This window comes from Lycium ferocissimum, chromosome 7 (genome assembly GCF_029784015.1).
Source record: "Lycium ferocissimum isolate CSIRO_LF1 chromosome 7, AGI_CSIRO_Lferr_CH_V1, whole genome shotgun sequence".
Taxonomy (NCBI): domain Eukaryota; kingdom Viridiplantae; phylum Streptophyta; class Magnoliopsida; order Solanales; family Solanaceae; genus Lycium; species Lycium ferocissimum.
The window spans coordinates 21,832,623-21,853,777 of NC_081348.1; the positions used below are offsets into that span (position 1 = coordinate 21,832,623).

Here is a 21,155-nt window from a genome sequence, read left to right on the forward strand (position 1 = left end):
TGTACAATGATCATTCTCTTGCCTGTTTTGGCAACATCAGCAAAACCTTCTTGTAAAATTGTTTCAAAAGGGATAGTGCCCTGTTTTTCTTACATTAGAGGGAAACATCATCGATCGGACAAGCAATCAAACGAGTGCTGCAAAGGACTGAACAATATAAACAGAGAGGCAAAAAATGACAAGGATCTATTTGCTGCTTGCAAGTGTATGGAGAACTCTCTTTCACGTATCCAGCCTCACTCGCATCGGACTAGCTTCACTACTATGTCATACGCGTTCATCTCTGGCTTCCTCTGGCCCTAAGATCCGTGTTTGTGCAAGGTATGTTTTTCATTCAATGGATGTATACTAATATCTCGTAAAATAGTGTAAGGCTAATTAAGTCAGTCCAAAGATACTCTTAACATAGTGTGGTGTTGACGTATAGCACTAGTTGAATGATTCTAATTCTTTATTCACATGTGGTGCAGGGGAACCTGAATGTTGCAAATAGATGTTGGCTAATAAGAACGCGCATTTGATAATGTTGGCGATTGATGTAATAATTAAAACATAAGTAAATGGCAAATAATGACGTATGAGTATGAAGCTGCATTACCATGAAGAAGTTAATACTGTAGAGATCCTTTCTTCTATGTGAATATTTATATGCTATAATCTCTGTTATATACATGCGTCGTTTGTTCTTCTTCTGTTGGTTTTAGTTTGAAACATCTATTAGTTATATTTATGTCATGAAGGGAAAGAAGCCTAATACGGATAACGAGAAAACGCGAACAGTAAGTTGGGAAATTTTCAAGTTTTTGTTCATTATCCAAAAATTACTATTCTTTTCTTTATTACATAAAAATCATCCAACTTTCCTCTAGCTATCACATACGTAATTTTGATTGGATTTGATAAAAAACTACCAGAAATGTGAGAAATTAACAAAAAAGGTCTCTTATATTTAAGGGTAGATTCAAATGATCCCTTAAATATACTTTTGACCAGTTTTGATCATTTAAATTTGTGAAAAGTGAGCACAATTGGTTTACATCAAATACTTAACAATTAGATTTTACAAAAAACAGTGAAAAAAGGGAATTTAATATGCACTCACATTTAGAGGTGTTTTCTTGCAATATTGGTAGGAAGTAGATGAAGAAAGTCCTTAAAGATTATGGCCCACCACATTCAGGATTGACCATCACACCATCACATCACCGTCATCAACGCCCTTCACTCAATGTACTCCTGCTGAGAAATGACATGAAGCGTCTCTTTAGGGGGCTTGGAGAGGACAGGCAACGGATGAAAATGCACATCCGCGAGATTGCACATTTTCTACGTGTAATCCTCGGAAGGCTTGGGGGAGAGCCTAATGATCTTATAACCCTCCTCCTACGCCTAATAGACTAGTTTGTTTTTGGAAAAAAATATTTTTATTTAATTTTTGCAAAGCTTCCATTTATGAAAGCAATGAAAGCTTTATGGTTTTGTATATATGAATGAAGTTTTGTTGCTATCAGTTGTCTTTACTTTCTGTCAAAACACCATGCAAATACAAATGACTCTATAAAATATACACGCAAATGATTTAACGCCAAGAAAATAATGAATAAAGGCTTATATAGAAGTTGATATCATGTGTTAAATCTGCGAGCAATATAATTGGATCCGTTGTAAACTTCAAATGTGTATCCAGACGGTTGAATATATGTTGAATATGATAGGAGACTTATAAGATCTAAATATAGTACTTTTTTTATTTTAATTGGTACCCGTGGAGATATATAATTTTACTTTAATTAAAGTCGAGGACAAAAATAATTATATTGTTTTTTTTTTTTTTTTTGAGAATGAGAATATTGAAATAAAACAAAACAATAATAATAATAATAATAATAATAATAATAATAATAATAATATTGTTTTTAGATAATAACGTGACGATTAGGTTCCTGGTATTTGTAAGTAGGGGCGGCAGATACAACTTTGGGTCACTGGATTTATCAGAACTCAATACTTCGAACTATTAAAATGGCAATAAATAGTACAAATATGAACCCATAACATTAAAAATATAATTGATTTAACGATAAACCTTAACGTTGAACCCATAGAGATTAAATCCTGGATTCGCCTCTGTTTGTGAGTTGTTCCTTAATCCCATTCTTCTCCGTCGATAAAAGTGAATGGTACGTAATGCAATTGGACAGAGCCAGAACTAATACTAAGAAGCATATTGCATACATGTTACGATTTCTTCAATCTAAATGAATTCGAAAGGCGAGACGCTCATAACGCGAAACTCAATCAATGCCCTTCCTTCATTTAGTCCCTTTTCTCCTATATAACTTGATTATCTTATTTGACCACACGATCCATCACTAAAAAAAAAAAAAAAAAAAAAAAAAAAAAAAGGTACATTTTGTAGAGATTTTTTTTTTTTAAAAAAATCTACTTAATTTAAAATGATTTTAAATTACAATTTAGAAAAAAAATTCATTACTTTAAAACTCAAAAATCTATACACATGATAGAGAGTAAGAGAGAAATTAAGTAGAACTTACACAGAGAGAGAGATGCTATACTTAATGAACGTAATAATTAAAAGTAACAATAATGAAAAAATAACAGTAAATATGTAACAAATCCATAAAAGACTATTCTATTTACTCCAATGTTACTGAATACAAATTAAAATCTATAATGTGATATAAGATTATTTAAATCATAGGACGTAAAACTCCTAAGTAAAAGAAATAAACTCATTAAAAAAAAAAAAAAAAAAGGGAAGGTATCAATACATAGATGGGGATAGAAAATGTCAGGCAAAATACACATTGGGTAGCAGAGGTGAAGGAGAATGTCTCTTGTACAAAATTGGATGAGGATTTTGATTTTTAAAGGAAAGTCGGGGTAAATAATTTTTCTAATTAAGTTTTTTTGTCTTGATTATTATTGAGAATTAAAGGATTAAACAACAAATTAGTTAATTAGCTGGCAGTGGCAATTCTGTAAATAAGTGGACAGAGTTAGTTAGGCAGTTAGATGTCAAAGTTAGTTGAGGAGATTAGATATTTAAATGACAGCTGTTAGATTAGTATAAGTAGACTCACTTCATATGATTGTAACACAATTTTCATATATGAAATTCAGTTCTTCATCCACATCTCTCTCTCTACTTATAGTTGCTTCCTTTAGAGCTTAATCACCATTAATAGAGGTTGGCTATAGCAATCTTATCATGGTATCGAAGATAAGAGAGTTCGTAGGCCACCGACGAGATGTTGATTCACCATAGATTGCATTTTACTGATACAGATTTCTAGAATTCCAATTTTCGATTTCTAGGGTTTCATATTTCATTTTTAGAGTTCTTCAAATTGCTCCCATGGCGAATGGAGAAGAGAGCAGTGATGCTCAGGTCACAAATGGAACTAGCTCAAGCACAACAATTGATCTTCATCATCCATTATACCTGGAATCATACGACACACCAGGTAGCACCTTAATTTCGTTTCAATTGACTGGAATTGAGAACTATGCATTATGGAGTAGGTCGATGAGAATTGCTTTAGTAGGAAAGAGTAAAATGGGATTTGTTGATGGTAGACATACTAAGGACAAATTTGACTCATCTTTGCATGAACTCTGGGAAAAGGTAAATGCTATAATCCTTCCATGGATTATGGTTTCAGTTTCAAAGGATTTGATGAGTTGTGTTGCATATGCCTCGGATGCTAGCAAAGTGTGGTCAGACCTAAAAGAGAGGTTTGATAAGGAGAATTGTTCTAGAGTGTTTCACCTTCATAGGTAAATTGCAACTTTGACACAAGGAACAAATTCAGTGTCTACTTACTTCACTAGATTGAAAGAAATGTGGGTAGAATTTGACTCACTCATGCCTTGTCCAAGTTGTCCTTGTCCTGAGTCTAAGAGTTATGCAGAACACTTTGAGAAGCAGAGATTGTTTCAGTTCTTAACAGGACTAAATGAAACTTATTCAAATCAGAGAAGTCAGATCATGTTAATGGTGTCAGTTCCTAACCTGAACAAGGCTTATTCTATGATAATCTCTGAAGAAAGCCAAAGAGGTTTGAATAGAACTGTCCAGTTGAGTACAGATGGAGTTGCGGAGTTGCCCTATATAGCAATAATAGAGAAGGACCAAATGGGAAGAACAACTACAATTCTGAGAGAAACAATTACAACTCTGAGAGAAACTATTACAAAAGGAAAGAGATCATATCCGTATCGTGATTTCGCCCTTCGGAGAGGTCATACTAGAGATGTTTGTCGCAAACTCTTGGCAATGCAGGCTACAAAGAAGAAGACATCTTATCATCAAGCTGGTACACACATGGCTCAGGATAATTTCCAACACAAGAAGGTGGAGAATGAGGTGGCACAAGTAATGGAGAAACCAGTCACACAACAACATCATGGTCCAGTGAAAGTAGCAGGAATGATGTTTACTCCAGAACAATATGATCAAATTCTCAAAATGATATACAAGGAAGTTTCACAGGATTATGACAAAAATGGAACAGGTATGACTCAAATCTTTTTAGCTACTAAAAGTGAAGCATTTAAACAGTGGATAATAGATTCTGGAGCAACAAATCATATGGTATGTAGTGAAGAGTTACTGGATGGAATTAAACAGATTACCAAGGGTAATATCGGAAGAGTTTACCTACCTGATGGACATGCCTTAGAGATTGCTTGTGTTGGAAGATGCAAATTGAACAATAGTAACACTATAGACAATGTCCTTTGTGTCCCAGGATTCAAACATAACTTGCTATCTGTCTCCAAACTGACCAGAGTTTTAAAATGTGTTGTTACTTTCTTCCCTGATCTATGTGTTTTACAGGGCCTTTACAATGGTTTGGTGAAGGGGATTGGTAGACAAAGTCAAGGTCTATATCACATCCAATTACATATAAATACCATCAAAATGAATAAAGATGCAAGCTGATGTATGTACTACCAGCGATTTCATGTAATGTTGGCAGTTGGAGGATCTGCAAGGATGGCACAAGAGGTTAGGGCATGCTCCTAATAAAGTACTACGCTCAATCTCAACCATGAAGTTTAGAAGAGAACATGATGCATTACAAGGTTGTACCATTTTCCCCCTGGCCAGGCAGACAAGAACTCCTTTCCCTATTAGCACATCTAGATGTCAGTTTCCTTTTGAAATGTTACATCTTTGATGTATAAATATATAGCGTACGAGTCATGATAGGTGTAGATTCTTTCTTACTTTGGTAGATGACTACAGTAGAATGACTTGGGTATACCTACTTAGACTAAAAAGTGATGTGATTGTAGCATTGAGACAATTCGAACCTTAATAAAAACTCGCCTTGCGCCATTTAAGGTTTTTTCGTGACAATGGCACATAATTTTTTAATTCTTCCTGTAATGATTTGTTTCATACATATAGTATATTACATCAAAGTTCTTGTGTCCCACACACCCCAACAAAATGGGTGGAGTAGAAAGCACAGAACGCATTTGAGATAGCAAGAGCACTTAGATCACTGTGGTCATTTACTACTTAGATTTTGAGAATGCATTCATTCAGTGCAATATATCATAAATGTTGGCTTTATCAGTACTAGCCGGGAAGTCACCTTTCGAGAAGGTTTCTGATGTGGTACCTTCTATACAACACATGAGAACTATAAGCCGTTTTATGTTTTGCTACTTGCTTGCATGATGGAGATAAAATGTCACCAAGGGCAGTTGCAGCTATATTGATGGGGTATTCCTCTTCACAAAAGGGATACAGATTATTTTGTTTACTCACCAACAAGTTTTTTGTTAGCAGAGATGTGCATTTCAAGGAAACCATATTTCCCATCCAACTCATTAGCGAGAGGATAGGATCCTTGTTTCCTAAATAGGTCCTCACACACTCCATTAATGATGCTTCATGTCTGGCAACATCTTTACTGTTACTCCACCTCCTGCCACCAATACTCCAAATACACCTATTTCTCAACCTACTGATACTCAGACTCATGACAGTAGTCCTTCTCATGCTGAGAATGAACACCATGTCGACTCTCTCGCACCTTCGAGTTCTTCATCCAACCTTCACCACCTCCATACATATTCCACAACACCCTGATCCTCAACCTAATGTTACTTCCACCCCCTAAAGGAGGTCTGATAGATCCAGGTCCACTCCTAGCTGGATGCAGGATTACATCTGCCATACTCCTTCTATTCCCCATTCTAGTAATACTTAACTAGACTTTCCTATGCAATCTTACTTGAGCCTTGATAATGTCACTACATATCAGTTTTTTTTTGGCAAATTTGACCTCCATCACAAGAACCTCAATCCTATGCTTTGAAGCCGTCAAGGATCCCTTGTGGATAGAGGCTATGAACCAAAAGCTGCAGGCTCTTAAGGATAATCAGACCTAGTCCCTTGTGCCTTTACCACCTAGTAAGGTGCCAATTAGTTGTAAATGGGTGTTTAAGGTCAAACTCAAGGCTAATGGAGAAGTGGAGAGGTATAAGGCTAGGTTAGTAGCTAAAGGCTATAACCAAAAAGCAGGGGTTAAACTATCAAAGAAACTTTTTCCCGTAGTTAAAATGGTAAGCGCGAGGGTTGTTCTAGCTATGGGCTAGCCTTTGCTAATGATTAGTGCTTACATCAAATAGATGTTTTCAAATGCTTTTACATGGTGATCTATTTGAGTGAGGTATACATGATTCCTCGACAGGCTTTGGCGATGGGGAGAATTCAGGCGCAGCACGCACAAATCCCTTTATGGCCTCAAACAAGCCTCAAGGCAATGGAACTTAAAGCTTGTTGATGCCCTTATCAAATCAGGCTTTACTCAAAGTCATTTTGACTATTCCCTCTTCACCAGGAAAGTAGGGGACAGGATAGTGATTGTCCTAGTATATGTGGATGATTTGTTGATCACAGGAAATGAACAAAGTTTGATTCTTGAAGCCAAAACAGCACTGCAAGACATGTTCAAGATGAAGGATTTGGGTGAGCTGAAGTACTTTCTAGGAATTGAGATTGCAAGGTCAAAGAAAGGCATCTTGATGAATCAAAGGAAGTTTGTTCTAGAATTGATTGCAGAATTGGGGTTGTCAAGGTCAAGACCTGTTAGTACACCTTTAGAGTATAATTTGAAGCTCACATCTGTGAAGTATGATGAATATGTAGATGTTAAAGACAAGAAGGATGGTGACAAGAGCAAGAAGGATACTATACTTACTGATCCTAGCTCATACCAAAGACTAGTGGGAAAACTATTGTACCTTACCATGACGGACCGATATCATATGCGGTAAAAGGCATGTTCTTAATCGCTTTTATGCGAAACCAAAAGAGTCACATCTAGATGCAACAATCAGAGTAGTGAAGTATGTGAAGAATGAACCTGGTCTAGGAATTTTATTGAGTTTAGAGTCAGTATCACATTTGATTGCATATTGTGATGCAGATTGAAGTTCTTAGCGCCAAACACGTTAAGGTCAATTTGGGTTATGCAAGTTGGAAACTCATTAATGGTCAGTGGAAAACACAAGAAGCAAAACACGGTGTCAAAAGGGCTACGAGTACATACGGATATGTATTCTGTTGTTTGAAATTTTATGGTTATCGTTTGTAAAGAATTGAACTTGAATCAAGACACCGATTAGCGCCCCGTGCAAGGATAAGAATTAGCCATCCAAATTGCGCCTAACCTGAAGAGTGTTTCATGAACGAACAAAGCACATAGAGATTGACTTGCACTTTATCAGAGAAAGAATACAAGATGGAACCATCAAGACCACTTATGTGATGTTCAAAGATCAAAAAGCAGATCTGTTTACAAAAGCTCTAGGAAAGGCACAACACAACTATCTTCAACAAGCTAGTGAGTGTTGAACATATTTGCACTACCTAGCTTGAGGGGGAGTATTGAGTATTAAAGGATTAAACAGCAAATTAGTTAATTAGCTGGCAGTGGCAATTCTGTAAATAAGTGGACAGAGTTAGTTAGGCAGTTAGATGTCAAAGTTAGTTGAGGAGATTAGATATTTAAACGACAAAATTGTTAGATTAGTATAAGTAGACTCACTTCATATGGTTGTAACACAATTTTCATATATGAAATTCAGTTCTTCATCCACATCTCTCTCTCTCTACTTACAGTTGCTTCCTTTAGAGCTTAATCACCATTAATGGAGGTTGGCTATAGCAATTTTATCATGAACTGTCTTTTTCTAATTCTATTTGTCAAAAAAAAAAAAAACAAAAAAAAAACTTTCGAAGCGCATATATATCTTTCCATATACTTCATCATGTACAGGTTAAGTGATTTTTAAAGGTTTGACATACTCATTAAAAAATTAGTTAATAACATTAATCAAGTGAATCATTTTACTAAAAGACCATTTATCTTTCCTCAAAGACTTACAAGAAATTTGTTCAATCATTTATTAAGGATAATTTTGGAGAAAAAATTATTAGTACCTTCTTGGTTTTTTGAGAAATTACTTATTGTGAACCAAATTTAAAAGCTAGATAATCATTTAAAAGGGACCAGAGGTAGTAGTACTTAACATCTTCAAAAATTCCATGGATAACAATATTCATCGTCCTTTTATTTTAATCAATTCTTAATTAAGGTATCATCCAGAACAAGCTAAGATTAGGTTGGAGGATAAGGTTAATTAATACCATCTGATTGGCATTTCTACAAGGGGATAAACTTTCTTCTGGTTAGCTATATTAATTAATACGCGCGTGCCTGAATTATGAAATAACTTTTGTTTAAACTAGTATTACAAAAACAATATCTATATGGAATTTGGCTGTCAACGTCGAATCTTTTGACCAAGTCTTCCTAAAATTATTATTTTAAGGCATTTCCTTTGGTATAACGACTGCAACTCAACCATTCTTCAATTTTTTACTGTATTTGAATTAAACAAATGGTGTAGCAATTAATTAGATCGGGCGAACTTAGACTACTGTATCAACACGAAAGCTTCCTCACTAAGGAAACATAAATAATTGTTTCCTTATTTTCACACTTCTTCAAAAACTTTTGAGACGCGTAGCACTAAAAGGGTGTAATTGTGTTGCCAATGCAGGGTATTCTTAGAAATCTTATCTTCTTCAAAGCTAGAGGCGGAGCTAGGTAGGGCCAAAGGGGTTCTTCCAAAACTCCCTTCAGCGGAAAATAATACTGTTCATACATGGTTAAAATTATTTTTATGTATATATTGTATATGTTGAACTCCTTTTGACTTCTTCGTGTGTTTACTTTTTCATATTTTGAACCCCGTTAGTGAAAATCCAGGCTCTGCGACTGTTCAAGGCATAGACACATAATGAACAAGTGCATATTACAAAGTCGGATTACATTTTTTTCACAAAATGTTGTGTCGTTTTAACAAGAGGTACATTAAATTTCCAAACGCTCAAAATAAAAACAAATGTACATAATTTGGCCATGTAACATACCTCTAAACCTGTCAACTAGGTAACCCGGGATTACCGCAGGTTCGCCCAAAGGCTAATCGGATTCTTAGGTTAAAAATCCGCCATGGCAATAGGTTCTTGTTAACCACTGTGGCCGATTATCCGGTTGAAAATACTCGAACCGTAACTGGCCGGTTATATATATATATATATATTATTAAATTATAATTATAATATATATAAGTTTCATATATACCTATGCTTATAAATGTAGTATATGTAATATAGATTGTATACTTTTTATTTTCAAGTATATTTATATATGTTATGTATATATTCTATGTGTGTGTGTGTGTGTATATATATATATGTTTAAGTTATATGTATTACTTAAGTTTATATATTTACTAACAACTTATGAGTATTATAAAATTCAAGATTGTTTTTTTTTCTAAGTATATAACTTTCTATTTTATAACTTAAGTATATGTATATTCTAAGTATATTGTAGATATATATGTTTAAGTTATCTGTATTATAACTTAAATTTTATATTTACTAATAACTCATGAGTATTATAAAATTCAAGATTGTATATTTATAAATATATATAGTTATAACTTTCTATTTTATAATTTAAGTAGATGTATATTATAAGTATATTCTAAGTATATTGTAGGTATATTCCTAACTTAATATAAGTAATATTAACTTGAATACTTGTAAGAATATGAACACAAGTAAATAGAAAAAAGCTCAATGAGCCATATATTTTATTCATTAATGGATAACATTTATTTGCAAGTTGTAATTTTTTTAACTTGCAAATAATACATGAGTTGCAACTAAGTAGTACAAGAATAAAATCACATTGTTTCAACCATTTGGGTAATGTCCGCCATATCATATTCATCCATTGTGATATCTTTCATGTCTTCAATTTGGTCTTCTTCACTTGCTATTAAAACTTCAATCTCTTGCTCTTCGCCTTCCACCGCAGCTAGACTTTGGTTGCGCCGCTCCGATCTAATCCAATCGCGAATGCAAACTAGTACTTGCAAGCTAAATCCGGATAAGGAGTGTCTATGGTCTCCAATTTGTTGTTTTCCTTGGCTAAATGCACTTTTCAAGGCCACGGTTGATATTTGAACATTAAGGATATCCCGAGCCATTCTTGCAAGTCTTAGGATAATTCACTTTGTATTTCTTCCACCATGCTAAGGCATCCACTTCGTCGTTCATTTCCACCACCGGCTGCGTCAAATAAAATTGAAGTTCATCAAAGTTTGCACTACTACTAGAAGGAGTAGTAGAAATGTTTCTCCAAATTCCTAAACTAGACATGCCACGTTTTTTAGTTTGAGAAGTAGAAGTAGTAGGGCGTGGAGCAACGGGTGTAGCATTTTCTTCCAACTTAGAATAATGTGTAAAAAATATTTTAAACTCAACATCTATCGCTTTCTCGGCCTCAAATTTAGATGGTTCCTCGGTAGTAATATCTAAATAACGATAAATTTGTCTAACCAACAACTGTATAACAAGTTTTAAGACAAGGATTTAGAATAGAAACCAATATAAATAAAGTTGGGATGGGAAAATAATACTTCTTAAATTTTTCCCTCATACTATGAATAGCCGCTTGATAACCCGGTTTTTCTCTATACTCATATAATACTCTAGTTATTTCAGCTAAGTATGCTAAAATTCCGGTAACCGCAGGATTGAATTGTCTAGAAAAAGAAAGAGTAGCGTTATAAAAAAATTCTAAAAGTGTAGTACATTCCACAACATCTTCCCAATCGGAATTACTTAACCACTCACTAATCTCCTCATTGTGATTGTTGTGAGTATTTTGTATGGGAACCTTATATTCATATGTTTGTTGCAACATAATGTAAGTGTAGTTCCACCTAGTATCAACTTCAACTTGAATTTTCTTAGGTATAAGACCAACACTCACACATTGACTCTTAAAATCTCTAATTTTAGCCCTATTGGCATTACAAAAAAGAAAAGTAATCGCATTTCTAACCTTGTGAATAGAATCATCAAATTACTTAAGACCATCTTTAACAATCAAGTTTAAAATGTGACAACTACATCTCACATGGAAAATATTTTCTAGTGGAGGGTTTAATTCATTTTTTATAAGGCCAACCGCCTTTGTGTTGTTAGAAGTATTATCTAAAGCAATATAGAGTGTTTTTTTGTAAATGTTAAAAAAGTTCATATTAGTTGTTATTCCATTCGCTAAAAATTTACCGACGTGACGATCCTTCCCTTCATTATATATAAAAGCTATAATTCTTTTTTGCATCACCCAATTATCATATATCCAATGACATGTAATAGCAAAAAAATCTAACTTATTAACACTACGACCAAGAGGCGTAAGGAAAACATTACAATTTAAAGAATTAAGTACATGGCGCAAATAAAATCTATACTTTTTTATATAAATCAATAATATCTGCTCTACAAGTACTTCTAGGAATACCCTCAAATATCGGATTATAACTACATTGAATATAAGTAACAAAGCCCGGCCCCGAAGGAAAGGAAAATGATAAAGCATCATAAGCTACCATTTTAGCTATCTCTACGCGGTCTTTCTTCTTGTTGTAACTAAATGTTTTTCCGGTATGTGGGTCTATTGTTTTTTGAATACCCCCGGAACCCGTTTGTGATCCCCAAACATCCCTATGTTTTGCCGCTAAATGACTCGATAGTGAACCCGTTCCCCCGTCCTTATTGTTCCTACACCTGAACTCAAATGTTTTATTACATATATTACATGTGGCTATTTCTTTCTCCCTATCTTTAGTCATATAATTCCAAACTTTAGAGGTTGGCTTACGAGCGGGTTTTGACTGTGTTTGTGATTGTTGTGCTTGTGTATCTCCTATCGGATGTTCCGGTGATTGTGTTTCATCATCATCAACTTGATGAAAGGTTGGGCCAAATCGGTGTTCCATTACTTCGCTATCTAAAATTGGATTATTTTCATTAATGTCATAACCTATATTAGGTGTTTCACCCACAAATGTTTCATCCATATTTCCCCTCCCCCTACCACTACTACTACTACCACCATCCAAGAAGCCCCCGTCTCTTCATAATTAAATAGAAAGAAATTAAATCGCAAGAAAATAAATTGCAAGAAATGAAATTGCAAAAATTAAATTGCAAGAAATAAATTGCGAAAATTAAATTGAGGACATTAAAGATAGAGTTGGAACGAAGGTACCAAATTGCCGGAATAAATTCTGACAATACAAGCGTTGAATTGAAGGCGGCTAGAATCGCAACTCCACCAACACTTTGTTTGTATAATTGCAAAATATAAAATTAAAACTTGAAGGAAACTTTATACTTTATAGTGTATAATTGAGAGAAATTGTAATTTTAAAGAGGCTAGTTATTGCAAAATAGGTAATAATTGAGAGAAATTGAGAAGAGAAAATTGGTGTGGATGAAAATAAAATGGAGAGGGATTTATATAGGAGTGGGGGAGGGGTTAAAGTGTTAAAAATAAAAGTTTGAGGGGTTGGGGGGTGGTGGGGGGCCAAATACCTCAATTTTGGCCGTTGCCAATGGCCAAAAATGCAAATTGGAACGTTGGGCAACGGCCCTTCAACGGCTATTTAGAAAAAAAAAAAAATTCTTTCACCGGTTAACCGGTCTACATTTTTAGAAACCGTCAACTGGGAACCGGTGACCGGTGATCGGGGTTCGGGTCCGGGTCCGGTTGAGCCGGTTCCGATCACTGGTTACAACCGGTTCAGCCGGCCCGGTTGACAGGTTTACATACCTCTGATTCCGTTGCGTTAGGTTTCAAGCAAAAGGTGATATTTTCACCCAAGTATTGAGCAAAATTTCTCAAGTTAAGCATCCTATTCATTGCACGAAGACACTTAAATTCAATCTCAACTTCCCTTAGCCTTGATCCAACCGATGGACACGGGAACTTTCATTATATCTAGGGATTCCCTTATATCTATTACTCCCTCCATTCCATAATAAGTGACTTTTTAGGCTTTTCATTTTGTTTCAAAATAAGTGGTGCTTTAGGATTTTAAGAAAAAATTGATCTTATTCTTTTAAAATTACCCTTATTTACATAATCAAGAAGCATTACGTAGCTTTTCTTTTTTCTAGACATTTAATTAGGGGTAAGTTAGTAAAAGCATCTCCTAATTTTCTAGACGTGAGCAATTATTTAAGGGGTGTACATAAGCTAAAAAAATCACTTATTATGGAATGGAGGGAGTAGCTTGAAAGAAGGTAAATTGGGAGTTACAATGATAACATCTTGGCAACATTTTTTGTTTACTTCCTGTTTAATTTCAATGGACTTTATATCCTGTGTCGGTGATGGTATGATACCCTCGGTAAATGATGAGGTCTCACATGTTGACGGTTGAAAGCTTTAAGCTAAATGATGGTTTGGATTGTATATTATTGTAAGTATCCCTTGATATAAATGTATCTTTCCTATATCAATCTCTTTGTATATTTCGTGAAAATTTTAAATCTGCAAACTGTTTATGATACATACTAGGCATGTGGAGCATAGGCTATTCGGCCATTCCATTTTTTGTTTCAGGGACTGATACTGAGCAACACGAGCCCTGCGGATATAGGACAACTCTACATTCTCCGGTTTATATTTTTTGTGAGACTCCACATTTTTAATCGTAGACAAACATTATTCTATTCTTTTGAGTCATCGGGGCCTATCTTGATTGACTATTTCATTATGTGTCATAGAGGTTCCATAAACAGTAGTTATTCTTTTGGGTTGTAATTTATGATTACTCATATGACACGCAAGAATCAAACGTTGTTATCTTTATGTATTTTCATTTGTTGAAAAGTGTTGATCACAAAGTTCTAAATTCGAATTCTTGTTTCGCGGACAAATAAATATGAGTCAAACTTTCCTTTTAAGTAGAGATATACATTTGGTGGCTTGGAAAACCAATACTCGATTTCAAGTGACGACTTCAATAACTACTATTCCCTCCGTCTCAAATTATTTGTCGTTTTTTTGTTGTACATGCCCCTTAAGAAATATTAATTACGAGGGCTATTTGACCTAGTTTATCCTTATTTATGTCTGAGTTATAATCTCTCTCCATTAAATGTTCTTATATTTATGTATTAGCTCAATTAATGACAAAATTCTACTAAGGGTAAAATGGAGAAAAAATAATTGATTTTACCTTGAACTTCTAAAACACAAATAATTTGAAACAACAATTTTTAGTAACCATGACAGATAATTTGAGACGAAGGGAGTAAATCACTTTAATAATTGTTACTTTAATTAGAAACCACTTAATTCTTTTAAAACAAAATACAAATGTTTTGGGGTCAAAAAAGGGGTGTGACTCCATGCAACCCTTGTGTTCTTAAAATAAATACTATATGCGTTTTGTAGATCTATATTTTATGTTTTCCGTTTAGAAGTTTCAAAAGATTTACACAATTTTCATGTGAAACGTTAACTCCTCTTCATGAGACTTACATCCCATAGCTTCATGGGACTTACGCCCCGCCGTAAAACGTTTTGCCTCGCGTCCACCGCCTCTTAAAACATTGGTTGGTAGGACGCACCAGAAATTCCAGAAATGGAAAACAATTTCTTTTCTAGCAGCTCTTCATTGACTTGAGACTGTACTCCCACCTAGTCTTGATAATCTCTGCAAAATCCAAGGAGAAAGAGACCAGCTCTGCTTTGTTTATAGCAACCTCGAGGAACATTCTGAAATTAATTATGAAAGCACACTCATTTTTCTACTCCTACTTATTTGTCCTGTTTCCCACTACGTACCCTCTAGTGCTACCGTCCACCTATTTTGTCTTCTCCCATATACACTTGTTATTTATACCCCCCAGGCGCACCAGCAAACTACATCCTTAATTTCTCCATATGCAAGTTTTTCAGTTGGAAGAGTATCTGTGCTTCAATTTCATGTTAGTAGAGTAGTATAGTGACATTCTCCTTTTGGAAAAGAGGATTAATTAATTAGCTGAAATTTTGATCATACCATACGTACAGCAGAAGCTGAAAATGACGGCTCCTCATCAAGAAAAATACTTAAGGTTAGTTCCATGAAATTGTCACTACTGAACGTTTTGAATTTAACTAGCAATTGTAGATATCTTACTGTGCTTCCCAACTCTCAAGTTATTTCCGCATAGTACTATTTTTGTGTTTCCTGTCTTGCAGTATTCTTTAATTTTCCACCTACTAATATATACATATGACCTGTTCTACTCAGGTTTGAGGACTGCAAATCAGATGATGGACTGATTTTAGTCAGAAAATCATCATGGATGAGTACTATTAGAAGAGGAATTAAGAGGGTTCCCGACAGAATAAGTAGCTTAATAAGAAAATCGTTGCGCATCCTTTCTCTAAGTGACAGGCCAAAAGAAGTATCTGAAGGATCATCAAGAAATATAATTCTTGATCCTCAGGAATCATTTCTTCAGTTCTGGAACAAAATATTTGTCTTGGCTTGTATAGTTTCAGTGGCCATTGATCCATTATTCTTCTACATTCCGGTAGTTGATAACACGAGGAAGTGCCTCGATTTGGACCATTCATTAAGGATCCCTATTTCTCTTCTGCGATTATTCACCGATCTTTTCTATATCTATCATATTTTCTTGCAATTTCGTACTGGCTTTGTTGCTCCTTCTTCTCGAGTATTTGGTAGGGGTGAGTTGATTGAGAACTCCTCCCTTATAGTCAAGCGATACTTGCTACCTTATTTCTTCATTGACATTCTAGCTGTTCTTCCACTCCCACAGGTTTGTGTCTAATTCCACTGAGATTCAGTTAAAATCAGTTATATATACATATCTATATATGTTGACATGTTACACATCTGTTGGTACAGATGGTGCTATTTATCACTGCTCCTAACATGAATCGCCCCATATCTATGGAGACGAAAACACAGTTGATGATTGTTATTTTCATACAATATGTTCCAAGAATCTTTAGGATATACCCATTATACAAGGAAGTAACAAGAACAACAGGCTTTTTTACTGAAACCGCATGGGCTGGAGCTGCTCTCAATTTATTCCTGTTCATGATCGCCAGTAATGTATGTTTCCTTAGATCACTCATCGTATATTAATTGTGCAATAATTTATGATCAGACTATCTGGACCTTTCTTACCTGTCTTTTGCAAAATCAATCATCCTTGTGAGACAAATTATTTTGTACTTAATATCTAAATTACTTATTGATATTTATACTTGCATGTTAGATTCCAGTAAGACACTGATTCCTTATCAAACAGGAGAAAGCTGTTGTTGTGTGTATATGTGTGTGGGTGTGCTTGTGATATTTTATCTTCACTAGTATAATGATATGCGCAAGTGTCTGACCGCAGGTAGTTGGAGCCTTGTGGTATATGATCACAGTGGAAAGACTAGATAACTGCTGGAGGAAAGCATGTAATCATATTAAAAACTGTGTGTTAGACCACTTATGTTGTGGGAAACAAGGGAAAGGAAACGCTCACTTTCTAAATTCGTCTTGTCCTCTCCTTAAACCGGACGATATAACAGAAGGTGACTTTGATTTTGGGATATTTCTTGATGCTCTTCAGTCTCAAGTTGTAGGAAAAAGATGTTTCTGGTCAAAACTCAGCTATTGCTTCTGGTGGGGGCTGCGAAGTTTAAGGTTTGTGGTCCCCTTTTTTGTTTTTCATCATCCTTATAAATCATTCAATTACTTTGTCTCATCTAAGCGGATCCTTCTGTCTTATGTATCTCAGTTCTCTTGGCCAAGACCTTAAAACAAGCAACTATGTATGGGAGATCCTTTTTGCCATCCTCATATGCATTGTTGGGCTGATCCTGTTCTCCTTGCTTATTGGCAACATGCAGGTACAGGTTCATGCAGCACTTGTTATTAGTTCTTACCTTAAGAGTCTTGAATTAAATCAATCTGCTTTACAGTGAAACATTCTCACATTCATGGCATTGATATGCGTTAAGTTTTAATCTCTTCCTCTTAGTTACTACTCTATCAAGAAAGTTATGAATAAAACATTAATTTGACAATGCATTCTCATTCCCACCATGCATCAACCCCTTCTATTTTCAAGATCAAGTTGTGAGTAAATTTGTTTTTACGTTGGAGAGAATTGGGGTCGACTAATGCTTCATTAATTGCTGGCTGGCTACAGGAATTTTTGCAGTCTATCACAGTAAGAGTAGAAGGAATGAGGTTAAGAAGGCGAGATGCAGAACAGTGGATGTCTCACCGCATGCTTCCTGACAACTTGAGAGAGCGCATTCGAAGATATGAGCAGTACAAGTGGCAACAAACTAGAGGTGTTGATGAAGATCATCTAATTTCTAACCTTCCCAAAGACTTGAGGAGAGACGTAAAGCGTCATCTCTGTTGGTCTTTGCTCAAAAGAGTGAGTGCCTGTTTTCGTTCTCGTGACCTTTCTTTCATTCTTGAAACTGTTGATCTTATTTAATCTTCTATATGCAGGTTCCCATGTTTGAGAAAATGGATGAACAGTTACTCGATGCAATGTGTGATTGGCTGAAACCAGCTCTTTTCGCAGAGAATAGCTTCATAATCCGAGAAGGAGATCCAGTGAGTGAAATGCTTTTTCTCATGAGAGGTACTTTGTTGACAATGACCACCAATGGTGGAAGAACTGGTTTCTTCAACTCTGCATCCCTCAAGGCTGGTGATTTCTGTGGAGAAGAGCTTCTTACATGGGCTTTGGACCCCAATGGTTCCTCGACTCTTCCCGCCTCTACTAGAACAGTACAAGCTGTCACAGATGTTGAAGCTTTTTCTCTTGCAGCTGATGATCTCAAGTTTGTTGCTGCCCAATTTAGACGCCTTCATAGCAAGAAGCTTCGGCATACTTTCAGGTATATATGTTGTTTGTCTTACTGCCATCAGTTTTTGATAAAGGCCCTTAAAATTTACAGTGTACTTTGCTTGTTTCAGGTTTTATTCACAACACTGGAGGACATGGGCAGCGTGCTTTATACAAGCAGCATGGCGAAGACACTGGAGGAACAAGCTTGAGAAATCTTTGAGAGAGGAAGAAGATAGACTGCAGGCTGCATTGGCAAATGAGACAGCAAATTTACCAAGTCTTGGAGCTACCATTTATGCATCAAGATTTGCTGCCAACGCGTTACGTGCCTTGCGGCGCAACCATCCAAGGGGTTCCAAATCATCTACCAGATTAAGTCGCTTATTGCTTCAGAAGCCAGCTGAACCTGATTTTAGCTCCTAAAGCTAAAGCCTAGAAATATTGGAAAGAGGCTCATCTATGACCTGGCTGTTGCAGTTTGGTTTTAGTCCTAGTTTTTACGATCAGTCAGATAGAAGAGTCTGTTGTATCTTAGTAAGATTAGAAAAAGGAATATAAAACAGGCATTTGCTCCTGCCTTGTAAATTATGGTATTCTACTGAACTCAGGCTTTCAATAGATTTTGGCTATTTTACATGTTGTCACAGTCAAGTAAAATTTGAACTCTGAATTCCAATAGATTGTGCAAGATTTTGTATAGCATAGATCTTTTATTTTATAAGAAGAAAAAAGTATTGCATATTCTAGCCTGGTTTAATACCTTTCTTCCAACAAAAATGTCAACAATCAAATCCAGTTGATAACAATTAGTTTTCCTCTTTTTGTTTTTCTTTACAGAATTGGATCAATCACAATATTGAAATGTGGAGGATTATCAGCATTCATGGTACTTGTGTGCTAACCGCCCAAGAAATTCAGGCAACAACCACTTGCCTCACATTATATAAATAATAGTACAAATTTTCTTCCTTTTCACACCAAACACCAAATACAAAACTATACAGTCACTATCAGTAGAAAAAGAAACAATGGCAAGGCTATTCTGTGCTATGATCATTCTCTTGCTTGTTTTAGCAACATCAGCAGAACCTTCTTGTAAAATTGTTTTAAAAGGGATAATTACCTCTTTGTATTACATTAGAGGGAAACATCATCGATTGGACAAGCCATCAAACGCGTGCTGCAAAGGACTGAACGGTATAAACAGAGAGGCAAAAAATGACAAGGATATATTTGCTGTTTGCAAGTGTATGGAGAACGCTCTTTCACATATCCATTTTGATCTCACTCGCATCGGACTAGCTTCACTACTATGTCATACACATTCATCTCTGGCTTCCACTGGCCCTAAGATCCGTATTTGTGCAAGGTATGTATTTCATTCAATGGATGTATACTAACATCTCGTAAAATAGTGTAAGGCTAATTAAGTCAGTTCAAAGATATTCTTAACATAGTGTGATGTTGACATAAAGCATTGGCAGGGACAGAGCCTGTATATAACTGGCGGGTTCGGCTAAACCCAGAAACTTTGATCCAAACCCTATATTTATCTTAAAAAATTTATTGAACATGTATTAATTATTAGTTTAGAACTCAGTAACTTTAAAGAACTAGAATCTCGAACCCATAAGCTTCAAATTCTGGCTCCGCCTCTGAGCACTGGTTGAATGATTCTAATTTTTTCTACATGTGGTGCAGGGGAATCTGAATGTTGCAAATGGATGCTTGGCTAATTATATGTACGCACATTTGATAATGTTGGCGATTGATGTAAAAATAAAACATAAGTAAATGATTATGTATAAAGCTGCATTCTCATGGAGAAATTACTAATACTGAGATCCCTTTCTTCTATGTGAATATTTGTATTACTGTATATATGTGACATTTTTTTCTTCTCTCGATTTTAGTTTGAAACTTCTCTTAGTTATATATATGTCATGAAGGGGAACTAAGAAGCCTGATAGGGGAAAACAAGAGAAGGAGAACTGTCCATTTAGTGGAAATTAAAGTTAACGTTTACAAGAATGACCATTAAATTCATCCTAGCTAAGATGTCTTTTATTACATTGAATTATTGACATATTGAATTACTCCTACGAGTTATTACTTGTTGAAAAGTGCAAGTATACTTGACTTGCAGCAAACTGAACACACACATATAGCATGATAGCATGAACTTGTGTTGTGGCTAGCAGATCAGTGTTCTGGTAGAAACTTACCCGCATCCGTTGTTTACATCAAATCATATCTACTAACCATTGTTAAATAATGATGTGCGGATACATATTAGAATTGATAAGGGTTAAGCAAAACTCCTTCCGGTCCATAAAAAGTGACCTTTTGGCCTTTTTTATTTTGGTACAAAATAAGTGTCTTTTTTTTTTTACATAATCAAGAAATATTTAACTTTATTTTTCCAAATTTTGCCCTTAATTAATCGCGTATTCTTACGAATTCTTTTAGATTACTCCAATTTTCTATGACCAGATCTCAATGTGTCAAAGTTAATCATAAGCAAATTATAATCAAAAGTAATTTATTCAAAATACCTATTTTTCTCTAGGAACTAACATTTTCTTAAAGGACGTCCCAGAGACTAAAAAGTCCTTATTGTGGACCGGAGGGAGTGCTCCTTCCTGTCAAACAGTCACTTCGCAGCTATCAGCTCCATGCCTGTCGTACATTAGAAAAGATGGTGTTAAAAAGGGGGGTGATAAATAATGATCCATCAGTACCTTGCTGTACAGGTGTAAATAACATCTACCAACTTGCAAAAATCAAAGAAGATCGAGTTGCTATCTGCAACTGCTTAAAACGGTACTTATTAATC

The 21,155-nt window shown here is 35.3% G+C and overlaps 2 protein-coding genes and 1 pseudogene across 2 annotated transcripts; all 3 read left to right on the forward strand.

Moving 5' to 3' along the window:
• The window catches only part of LOC132063783 (cyclic nucleotide-gated ion channel 1-like), a 58,847-nt pseudogene that overhangs the window by 22,319 nt on the left and 15,373 nt on the right, over positions 1-21,155 (forward strand).
• LOC132063784 (cyclic nucleotide-gated ion channel 1-like) lies at positions 15,747-20,176 on the forward strand. The gene is made up of 8 exons (XM_059456496.1): positions 15,747-16,264; positions 16,354-16,566; positions 16,859-17,151; positions 17,246-17,357; positions 17,660-17,896; positions 17,974-18,368; positions 18,448-19,688; positions 20,021-20,176. The coding sequence occupies exons 1-7, from the start codon at positions 15,785-15,787 to the stop codon at positions 18,740-18,742; spliced, it is 2,025 nt and encodes a 674-aa protein (XP_059312479.1). The 5' UTR covers positions 15,747-15,784; the 3' UTR covers positions 18,743-19,688; positions 20,021-20,176.
• On the forward strand, positions 19,348-20,030 carry LOC132062024 (non-specific lipid-transfer protein-like). Its single transcript, XM_059454681.1, has 2 exons — positions 19,348-19,688; positions 20,021-20,030. The coding sequence occupies exons 1-2, from the start codon at positions 19,348-19,350 to the stop codon at positions 20,028-20,030; spliced, it is 351 nt and encodes a 116-aa protein (XP_059310664.1).